Genomic DNA, 12,058 nt, shown 5'->3' with positions numbered 1-12,058 from the left:
TTGTGGATGGCTTTGCATGTCAAAGTTAAGGTTTTGAACTGGAGTCTCTGGGCAATGGGGATCCAGTGACGGGATTGACAGAGGAAAGGCCAGGGAATAGCGAGGGGACCGATGGATTAGTCGGGCAACAGAGTTTAGGATAGATTGGAGGAATGCGAGAGTGTTAGACTGGAGGCCACAGAGCAGGAGGTTGCAGTAGTCGAGGCGGGAGATGATGAGGGCCTGCACTAGTGTTTTTGTAGATTCGTGGTTGAGAAATGTGCGGATCCGGGAGATTTTTTCTTACTTTGAGTCGGAATCTTCCTCACCCTGATCCTCCTTCTTCCCACCATTCCGAGTGCCCTGAGACAACTGATCCCACATGTGGACACTCTGAAGAGCTGTTCTGTTCATCTTTCCATTTCTAGATTCTGGCCTCTCGCTCGGAAGTGGAAAGAGCTTAAATATGTGGTTTGAAGGAGAGAGTAGAGTCCAGGGATACCCCAAGACTTGCAGCCATCACTGTCCACGTCCTTGTCCCAGCGCGGTGTTCAGTTGCCCTACCCCAGTCCTTGGAATGCAAACGCAAATATGCAGCCAGACACCCACCCACGTAAAGGCCGCAATACTAAACTGTCACATTTTTGGACTGCTTGCACTAGAAATTTAGCCTTTTTAAGCTCGTGGAGGTGGAAGCTTTCCACAGCCTCATGGCGGCAGCAGGGGCTCGGTACTCGGTCCCCAGCCGCCACTATTTCTCTCGGTGTCGTTCCCGCCTTACACAAACACGGGTCCCAGAACATTTACCTGTACCATCCCCAGCACAGTTAATGGGAAGGACCGCCTAACCACAAACACGTGGACAAGTGAATGTGAGCAGGGATGGTACATCTCACTGACGGATTTCACTGGGTTCGTGGAAGCCGGGACCCAGTGGGACCCTGGGACGAAATACGTCCTCCCAACGCATAGAATTGCGGACTGTGGGTCATTCAAGCTTCAAGACAACAATGTTCACAAGGTAGACAGCAGCAGTTGGTCTAGACAACGAGCAAATAATTCATGATGATGATAGAGGCCATCTATCTCCTTAGCTTGCTGCTGGTATTTTTCTGTGGGAATCTGCTTGGCTGCAACCAGCCTGGAATATTTCTAGGGATTTATGGAACGACGCCATGGTATTAGCGGTGCCCCCAGTACCAGTAGCGAAGCCATCCACAATTTCCTTCTCAGGAATTTTATTTGGTAGACTGAGTGGCTGCCCAAATACATACATTTCTCACAAAGGAGCTCCGGTGGGCCCTGGCTTCTGCATCAGGAGAGTTCAAAGCACAAACTATGCAGCTGCTATGGGGCTCTTGGGTGGGGGAGTAAGGTGGGCCCTCCAGAATCAAATCCTCTGGTGGGCCCAATGTTCTTCAGTCTGACACTGCTTCTCGGTGACAGTTGTATTTCACCACAGCCATATTCTTTAGTTCGGTGAAGGGACTGGCATAGAGGGAAACCATATCTACTCCAGCTGTCATTTCTCAACCACCAGGTTCCTCCCATTATGACACACTAACATGCCTGGCTGTATGTTAAGCAGCGAAAGCCACATATCTGCCTGCTGTGTGCTGTATTACAGCTTTCAACAACTCTGCAACGGTGTGTGGTTTGTCAGCTAAGCATAATCATATTATCTTCAGCACAGCCTGTTGCCGCTTGGCCAAGGCAGTGCTGCAGTGCTTCAGCTTGTGACTGATGTGGTCATTTTGGACATGGAGGCCAAACAGGAGGAGGTGCAGGAGCTGAACAATGTGATTACATTGAGGTTACATTGGCAAGTCTGGTTTTTATACTAAAGAAAGATCCTAATGTGTTTTTATTTATTTATTTTTACGTCTCCTGAAATGTGTATTATAGTGTGTCCTAATTTTTGGCTGCCATTGAAATTGCTGCATATGCAATAACAATATAGGAGACCCACTCTTTAATAATGGGAAGGACAATTTAAATAGATTCTATATTCTAGAATATTAACTGTCTAATCTGAAATTCATTTACGGGTGAGGTTTCGCAGTATGGATAGCGTATTACACCGATCCAGACAGGTATTATTGCCTTATATACAGTGTGCTGCCCAAAAAAAATTAAAATCTATTGTATTCCCTATCGATAACGCTGTTAGATGCATTTACAATTGGGACGGGTCCTAGGTGGTATCATCAGCTCCACATGAGTGTTCATTTTGATCGCATAAATGTCTTCCACAGGCCATAACTTTTTTTTTTTATTATTTCTTTGGCCTTATATACAAGTCATTACCCTGGAAAAAATGTTTCTTAACATTTTTTTTCCATTTCAGCTTGTATTTTGCATGTTTTTTTTATTGTCCATCTGTAAAAGTGGATATGTTATTTGTCAGCGACCAACTGTGAATAGGTTTGAACCCACAACTGCAATACTTTAAATGGAGTGTAATATTTGACACTCTCACAAAAATTGCTGGATTATTAGGGCAGTCATAAGGGATCATGTCTGATGACCACTGTTTCAGGCAGTCACCTAATAGAATGATATTTGTCGGCGACCAAGTGTCAATTGGTTCAACAAAACACAGCTGGCTGACTTTAAATTCAGTGGAATATTTGGCACGCTCCACAAATTTTTTGTATTACAGCAGTCATATGGGATCACGTCTGATCATTGAAAAATGTTTCTCTGCTTCCACAATACAGTAATGTGAATAAAATCAAAAAATCTGTCTGTTTTCTGCTAACAAAAATATGGAGCAGTAAAATGGTGTGCTTTTTAAGCAAATAATCAGGATTCAGATTAAAAAAAAATTAGCCCTGGCTCCTGATATCTGGGGCTATGTCTACGGATATCTGTAACAGCAGGAGCAAACAGAACGTGCAATGGACCCTCTTGTGCTGTATACACTGCTACACACCCAGCCTGCCTTACTCCTGCTCTCACCACTGATTATATGCCGCTGGATCAGTCCTCCGAAGGATAGAACCTCAGATGGATATACACTGCTCAAAAAAAATAAAGGGAACACTCAAATATGACATTCTAGATCTGAATGAAATATTCTCATTGAATACTTTGTTCTGTACAAAGTTGAATGTGCTGACAACAAAATTACACAAAAATCATCAATGGAAATCAAATTTATGAATCAATTGAGGCCTGGATTTGGAGTCACCCCCCCCAAAATGAAAGTGGAAAACACACTACAGGCTGATCCAACTTTGATGTAATGTCCTTAAAACAAGTCAAAATGAGGCTCCGTATTGTGTGTGGCCTCCACGTGCCTGTATGACCTCCCTACAACGCCTGGGCATGCTCCTGATGAGGTTGCGGATGGTCTCTTGTGGGATCTCATCCCAGACCTGGACTAAAGCATCCGCCAACTCCTGGACAGTCTGTGATGTGCTCCATCGGATTCAGGTCTGGGGAATGGGCGGGCCAGTCCATAGCTTCAATGCATTCATCTTGCAGGAACTGCTGACACACTCCAGCCACATGAGGTCTGGCATTGTCCTGCAATAGGAGGAACCCACGGCCAACCGCACCAGCATATGATCTCACAAGGGGTCTGAGGATCTCCTCTCTTTATCTAATGGCAGTCAAGCTACCTCTGGTGAGCACATGGAGGACTGTGCGTCCCTCCAAAGAAATGCCACCCCACATATTTACTGACCCACTGCCAAACCGGTCATGCTGAAGGATGTTGCAGGCAGCAGATCGCTCTCCACGGCGTCTCCTGACTCTGTCACGTCTGTCACATGTGCTCAGTGTGAACCTGCTTTCATCTGTGAAGAGGACAGGGCGCCAGAGGCAACTTTGCCAATCCTGGTGTTCTCTGGCAAATGCCAAGCGTCCTGCACGGTATTGGGCTGTGAGCACAACCCCCATCTGTGGATTTCGGGCCCTCATATCACCCTCATGGAGTCGGATTCTAACCGTTTGTGCAGACACCTGCACATTTGTGGCCTGCTGGAGGTCATTTTGCTGGGCTCTGGCAATGCTCGTCCTGTTTCTCCTTGCACAAAGACAGAGGTAGCGTTCCTGCTGCTGGGATGTTGCCCTCCTACGGCCCCCTCCACGTCTCCTGGTGTACTGCTCTGTCTCCTGGTAGTGCCTCCAGCCTCTGGACACTACGCTGACAGACACAGCAAACCTTCTTGCCACAGCTCACATTGATGTGCCATCCTGGATGAGCTGCACTACCTGAGCAACTTCTGTAGGTTGTAGAGTCTGTCTCATGCTAGCACGAGTGTGAATGCACAACCAACATTCAAAAGTGACGAAAACCTCAGCCAGAAAGCATTGGTACTGAGATGTGGTCTGTGGTCCCCACCTGCAGAACCACTCCTTTATTAAGGGGGTCTTGATAATTGCCAATAATTTCCATCTATTGTCTATTCCATTTGCACAACAGCATGTGAAATTGATTGTCAAACAGTGTTGCTTCATAAGTGGACAGTTTGATTTCACCCAAGTTTGATTTACTTGGAGTTATATTCTGTTGTTTAAGTGTTCCCTTTATGTTTTTGAGCAGTGTATATACTTCTGGAGTACCACTACCTTTTATCTAACTATTACATGTCAATTCTGTCCCTCACACAGCAGCACCTCTCCTACTCTGCCTGTTTCCGGGGTAGACTTTCAGGAGCATAGGGCCACCAGATCTTATATAAACGCGTTGACGCTATGTTGCCAGCCAATCATTGTAATGCCACAACCAACATGGCTGCGGCATTACAGTTCCTGCCCGAGCAACCTGGAAATACTCGCCGAGCATGTCAAGCAGTGAGATGCTCGGGCGAGTACCGAGCAGTGTCGAGCACGCACGCTCATCACTATTGGGCATGGATTTCAGATATCTGTGCAATCCTTTCAAAACTTTCAGGACTCCATCTAGATGGTGTGCGGCGATGACACAATAATTAGCATCCCATCCCACTTCTCTGTCTACTGAAACACTCGCTGCTCACAATTAAAGAGGAGTCATTGCAGGCCCAGTACGATGAGATGGAGCAAGGAACTATACAGGGTGATGCTACACCTCCCAGCCTCATCTCATCTCAATGCAGATTGGGCAATAATGAGGTGGAGCAGGAGGAGAAGGAATAGGAGCTGGTTTCCTGTGCTACAGACAGTACTACCCACACCACATTCATACCGTCTGTTCAGCGTGGATTTCTTGAAGAGAGGGAGGATGAGGAGGAGAATGTCAGATATTCCACAAGACGACACCGGGGGAGATCACACAATATCTTATCGTTGCCTTCACTCTGTCAGGATTTCGTCAGGAATATGCGAACACACTGTCTCCACTACTCACTACGTAGGTATTGGCAAGTGACCAGTGAGCATATGGCATCACACCTCTGGATTCCAAAGCATGTAATATGTGTATACGCCCCCCGTACGGTCACTGTCAGCTTCACGATAGCCCAATTATTATTCTCTGCCACCACCGGCCAGATTTGAAATATAATACAGGCCTGGTCGGACGCCTGCGTTCTGATAGCGTATATGGCTTTGGGGGAGGGAACGATTACGGAGCAAAAGAAATAGAACTATTGAATTTTATACTTAATTCAAAAGGGAGGCAGTTTTATGAAAAATATAGAAGATTTTACAAATGGGACAATATAATACATATGCAGTTACACAAAATAATGAGCAAAGCAGAAACTTACTATAAGATCGCTGAGACGATTCAATATAGGTGGATGGGAGACACTCCGTTTTGACTGTTATCATACAGGATTCGGTGCTATAATAAATATATACTCCCAGCAAAGAATGCTCATCTATCCTCCGTGGATTCTTTTATGCCTAAGGGGAGACCTGCCCACACACCCCCGGTGCTGACATCACGGGGGCTGGTCGCCAGCCTGCACATTTTATTTAAGATGCCTGTTTTTTGGGATAACTTATCACTGGTTGATCCCAGAAGCCCAAAAATGATACCATATTTTCTATTCTGATTTTGCCTTAATTTAGAGACCACATACAGCGTAATTGCGATCTGCTATTTTGTTACTTTTGTGCCACAGCCCCCTGGAGAGGCTTACGGCTACGAAAGAATAAGCATCTTATTCCTTGGCTGACCCTGCTGCTAAAACTATGGGTCCCATTATTAGCAGAGTTATGGAACTTCCAATATTCCATATTTCATATCGGTGCCAGGCATCCTGGGACCCTGTATTAAATTACCTTTTTCGTCCTGGGAAGAAAACTACAACAGCTACACGTAAATTGATCGAAAGTCAGTGTCTAATCATCCCCTGCCGCTGCCAGGGGAAAAGACCCTCGAGTTTTAATTAGGTTGTAGCACTTCTTGGCTGGCATTTGTTTACAAGAACTTGCTCATGTGTGTGTTAATTTGCACACAAACAAATGGTCGATTGCTTGCTCTTGACTTGTTACAAAATATGGATATGGGAGCGGTGAGAGGGGCTTCAGAGGGAGAAAGAATAGTTTCATTATTTCCCTGACAGAGAACATGGACAATTATCCACTTGGTGGGGATCGGGAAGTCTTGGCTATCTAGCTCACATGGCGGAGTTTATGTTCCACTGCCTTTCCTGTGACCCTTGCGTTGTACTTATTTTGGGCAACAGTAATTAGTTATTGGTCGCACTACAAGGAGAACTTTCTATCTCTCCTTCCAGTATCGGAGTGGACTAATATAATGTTACAGTACCAGAAGGCCCTTGTTGAAGAATTAAAAAAAAAATTCCCAGCTGGCGGCAGAGGTCACAGTTCCTTTAACAATCAAGGAGTACAGGTGAGAGAAACACAAACCAGATGCAGGGGAACATAGGTCAAAGATCTAGACTTGCAACCCCCGAAACGTCAATTTGTCAGCACAAAAACATTAGCAGCAGCATCGTAAGTGGCAGATTCAATTTCTGTGAGCCCTTTCACACATCTTTGAGACCATCTTGTGCACCAGAACAACAGAGTACAAGTCTGACACGTGGTGAACGACTGGAGAAGATTGTGCAGATTTATCATAAGCTCAATATCAATACCATCAGGGAAGGTTTGGACCCTTTTACATTTTGGTCTTCAAAAATGGAAGAGTGGCCTGAGCTTACCTGTCATGTCTTGGATGTTCTCTCATGCCCGGCAGCCAGTGTTCTCTCAGAATGTATCTTCAGGGCTGCTGGTGTTGTCCTGAAGTATAAGTGCATTCAGCTGTCCCTTGAAAGGGTAGACTGCCTAGTCATGGATCTCCAAGGACTTTTGCACCCCAATCGCAGACTGTGCATACTAGATTATGGTATTGTTTTCAGTATGCTTAATTTATCTTGCGTTATTGGTTTGCAGTCTGTGGTATCTTTGTTGTGGCTTCTGTTTGTTGATATCTTTGTTGTGGCCTACTGTTTCTGCTGCTGCAGATGTTAACACTAATATTTGGAAATGTGGAGTATCCTGATAGGGTCTCCATCTGCTGGGTGACTGTGGTAGAAGGGGTGTCTGTGGTCAATTATAGTTCTACTTTGGTGATGTTTGTCCATAATTTTTGGAATGTGGAGAATCCTGATTGGGTCTCCTTCATGTGTGCTGCCTGTAGCAGTAGGGTTCCCAGCCCGGCCGGCCTGCACTTGCTTTCAGTCACTACCTGTGCTACTATACTTAATTTTTTCTAGCAATAATAGTCTACAAAGCTGATGTTTGTGCCACCTGAGTGTGACTGAGCAGAAAATCAGCTTGAGCTGTTGCATGTGGTATCAGGGCTCCCAGCACAGAAGGCTTACACCGATCTCTCACCCACCTCATCTTAATTTGAAGTTAAATTCAAAGCTGTAAATGCAGGCCCAGACCATGATACCCCATGCATGGCCCATGGCTGACAACTGCTGTGCCATTATAAAATTTGTACTGTGGGTCAATTGATGCAATTTTTCTTGATGTCTGCCCCTAATTTTAGCTATTTTGACAGCTTTTGCGCCCCTTTTTGAAGGTGTTGTAAATGCGTTTGATTCTATCTCCCATTGAATCCAATAGGATTCGGATATGTTCAACGAATTGTTTGGAGAACATCAGGACGTTCGCGATCTGAAACGAATAGAACCTTGAGGTTTGCTCATCTCTATCTAAAGACACGTGTTGCTGGACCTTCGCCAGTGGAAATCACACAAAATAGTACAATTTTCACTCCAGCCCCCAACAATGCACCACCCTGACAGTAGACTCAAGTGTTTGTTCACTTTACAATTTTAACCATTTACGAACATAATACAAATCCTTTTAACTATATAAAGTATGCAATAGTAAAAAAAAAAAAAAAAAAAAAAAATTATCCTCTAAGAAGGTCTCTGATACTTACTTTCATAGTTGCCAGAGAAGTTTGGCCCCATTTATACTTTCTACTTTGGCTCAAGACCAACGGTGGTTCTGACTGGATACCAGGCAGTAAAGGACGCACTAGTTGAATTGGGAGATGCTTTTACTAATCGGGGCACTTTACCAGTTATTGAACGTTTATTTCACAATGGAGGTAAGTTTGCTAGTAAGATATTTGCTGGTAATTGTGGTTATATAATACTAGTTTCTTAGTAAAGTTATATCTTGTACCTATAACTAAGGAGTACCAAAGGAGGTTTTCATTGGCAAATTGAGCCATAGTCTGTACATTTCATATTTTGTTCTTTTCTTTTAAGGATTGGCGCTCCTCAATAATGAAACGTGGAGCCAACTGAGACTTTTTTCTCTCATGACCCTCAAAGATTTTGGAATGGGTAAGAAGAGCTTAGAAGAACCTCTACACGAAGAGGCAAAGCACCTTGTGGAACATTTCAGAAAATTTAATGGTAAATTTGAATATAGTTAAGATCATAGAATCATAGAATGGTAGAGTTGGAAGGGACCTCCTGGGTCATCTGGTCCAACCCCCTGCTCAAAGCAGGATTCACTAAATCATCTCAGACAGATGTCTGTCCAGCCTCTGTTTGAAGACGTCCATTGAAGGGGAACTCGCCACCTCTCATGGCAGCCTGTTCCACTCATTAATCACCCTAACTGTCAAAAAGTTTTTTCTAATATCTAATCTGTGTCTCCTCCCATTTAGTTTCATCCCATTGCTTCTAGTCTTTCCTTGTGCAAATAAGAATAAAGATGATCCTTCTACAATGTGACAGCCCTTGAGATATTTGTAGACAGCTATTAAGTCTCCTCTCAGTCTTCTTTTTTGCAAGCTAAACATTCCCAAATCCTGCAACCGTTCCTCATAGGACATGGTTTGCAGACCAGTCACCATTCTGGTCGCTCTTCTCTGAACTTGCTCCAGTTTGTCTATGTCTTTTTTAAAATGTGGTGCCCAAAACTGTACACAGTATTCCAGATGAGGTCTGACCAAAGAGGAGTAAAGACCGATAATGACTTCACGTGATCTAGACTGTATGCTTCTGTTAATACATCCCAGAATTGTATTTGCCTTTTTTGCTGCTGCATCACACTGTTGACTCATGTTCAGTCTATGATCTATTAGTATACCTAAGTCTTTTTCACATGTACTGTTGCTTCGCTCTATTCCTCCCATTCTGTATATGCTTTTTTCATTTTTATTGCCCAGATGTAGTACTTTGCATTTTTCCCTGTTAAAAACCATTCTGTTGGTTGCTGCCCACTGCTCCAGTTTATTTAGGTCTTTTTGAATCCTCTCTCTCTCTCTCTCTTCTCTAGTATTAGCTATCCCTCCTAGCTTTGTGTCATCAGCAAATTTAATCAGTTTACCCTCAATTCCTTCATCTAAATCATTGATAAAGATGTTGAACAATACAGGTCCCAGGACGGAGCCCTGTGGTACCCCACTTGAGACATTCATCCAGCTGGATGTGAAGCCATTTACAACCACCCTTTGAGTCCTATCACTAAGCCAGTTATGAATCCACCTAACAGTTGCCTGGTCCATTGCATACTTGGTCATTTTTTCAATAAGGATGGTGTGAGATACTTTGTCAAATGCTTTCCTGAAGTCAAGATATACTATATCTACAGCATTTCCCTGATCCACCCAGTCAGTGATTCTGTCATAGAAGGAAATTAAGTTAGTCTGACATGACTTGTTAGTTACAAACCCATGCTGACTCTGGTTAATCACTTCATTCTTATCCATGTACTTACATACATGTTGTTTAATAATTTGTTCAAAGATCTTTCCTGGTATAGAAGTCAGACTCACCGGCCTATAGTTCCCTGGGTCCACCTTCTTCCCCTTTTTGAAGATAGGAACAACATTTGCTCTTCTCCAGTCTTCTGGGACTTCTCCTGTTCTCCAAGAATTTTCAAAGATTATGGAGAGTGGTTCTAAAATTTCTTCTACGATCTCCTTCAGTACTCTGGGGTGTAATTCATCTGGACCTGGAGACTTGAACTCATTTATGTTAGCTAAATATTCCCTCACAATCTTTCTGTTTACAGATAACTTGGATTATTCTATTCCTTTAAAAGGACAGTGAAGATCAGTTGATGTTACATTTTCTTTCTGAGAGAAAACAGATGCAAAATAGGAATTAAAAAGTTTGGCCTTCTCAACATCCTCTCTTACCATTTCTCCATTTTCATCCTGTAAAAATCCTATAGCATCTTTGACTTTTCTTTTAGCTTTTGACATCTCTTGCAAGCATTAATTCATTGTCAGCTTTAGCTAACCTGATACGTGCCCTGCAGGATCTGCAGACTGCATTATAATCTTCTTTAGATATGCCTCCCTCTTTCCATTTAATAAACATTTCTTTCTTTCTTTTTAGCATGTGTTTAAGTTCTGTGTTCATCCATCCTGGTTTCCTTAAATGCTTCCCATTCTTCCTACTTTTCGGGATTGTTAACGATTGTGCTTTGAGAATCTCATTTTTAAAAATTTCCCATCCTTCCTGGACATTTTTGTCCTTAAGGACATCCAGCCATTGGATCCCTCCTATTCTCTTTCTGAGTCTCTTAAATCTGCCTTTCTAAAATCTAACCTTGAAGTTTGAGTCTTCACATGTCTTCCTCCTCTAGTTATCCAAAATTCTATAATGGCATGATCGCTGCCTCCTAGGGTCCCAGCCACCTTTACCTCCTCAACCATTTCCTCCCTGTTTATAAGGATTAGATCCAAAGTAGCAGATCCCCTTGTTTTCTCCCCTACCTTTTGGAAGATAAAGTTGTCAGCAAGAGAGGATAAGAAATTGCTTGACCTGTTAGTTTTACTTGAGAGAGATTCCCAACAAATGTCTGGATAGTTGAAATCTCCCATGACCACTACGTCATATTATACACAAAGATCATAGCTTTGTGTATAAGGTTAAAGTATTAAAGACATAAAAACATTGGAGTCAAGAATACATTTCTCAGTTTTGGAGAAGGATTGCAAGAAGGCACTATGGGCACATGAATTTCCTACAGCTTCATAGTATAATCACAGTCCTGGGTCTACATGCTGGCCCAGGCGAATGAAAAGAAATATGTTAATAATAAAAGGATGTATCTTTATTAGACATAAATGGAAATTGAAGACAAAACATTCATTAAAAGTTTAAACTAGCAACTGGGTAAAATCACGCCACAGAACCCACTATTCGTATTTGATTTAAGGAAACCCTATGCTTCCATGGTGAAGCAGTACATGTATAGAGATGGGGAAAGCGTATCTTGGGTACTGTGGTCAACAGTCTTTTGTTGTTTCCATTTTGAACACCCTGACACTTATCCCTATGCACTACAGAATTGACTGTGACGGTTTCCCCGTCTCTATACATGTACTTCTTCACCATGGAAGCATAGGGTTTCCTTAAATCAAATACGAATAGTGGGTTCTGTGGCGTGATTTTACTTGGTTGCTTGTTTAAACTTTTCATGTATTTTTTGTCTTCAGTTTCCAGGGATGACTGCGCGCTGTGCTGGTCTGTGTTGCCCCGGCCCTGCCTCTTTGTAACGTCACTGCAGCACGTGATCTGGACTGGAGACCGCCCACTTCCTCCTATCTAGCGCGGCCATAGTGAATTCATGATGGCGCCCACAGACATGCTGCTGCCGCCGCTCCTTGCTGTGTAACCCTGCTGCATCGCCGCCCCAGTCGCCTCCG

The 12,058-nt window shown here is 43.4% G+C and overlaps 1 protein-coding gene across 1 annotated transcript in view; it reads left to right on the top strand.

Moving 5' to 3' along the window:
* LOC141154952 (cytochrome P450 2G1-like) overlaps positions 1-12,058 on the top strand; it is a 61,645-nt gene that overhangs the window by 13,600 nt on the left and 35,987 nt on the right. The window contains exons 2-3 of the mRNA XM_073641531.1: positions 8,329-8,491; positions 8,655-8,804. Coding sequence (XP_073497632.1) covers positions 8,329-8,491; positions 8,655-8,804 — 313 coding nt within the window. The remainder of the gene's footprint in view (positions 1-8,328; positions 8,492-8,654; positions 8,805-12,058) is intronic.

The sequence above is a fragment of the Phyllobates terribilis genome, unplaced genomic scaffold (genome assembly GCF_046119375.1).
Source record: "Phyllobates terribilis strain yellow unplaced genomic scaffold, ASM4611937v1 Scaffold_7__3_contigs__length_470593459, whole genome shotgun sequence".
Classification (NCBI taxonomy): Eukaryota; Metazoa; Chordata; class Amphibia; order Anura; family Dendrobatidae; genus Phyllobates; species Phyllobates terribilis.
The sequence above is the reverse complement of the archived record's forward strand: the minus strand, read 5'-3'. Positions and strand labels throughout refer to the sequence as shown.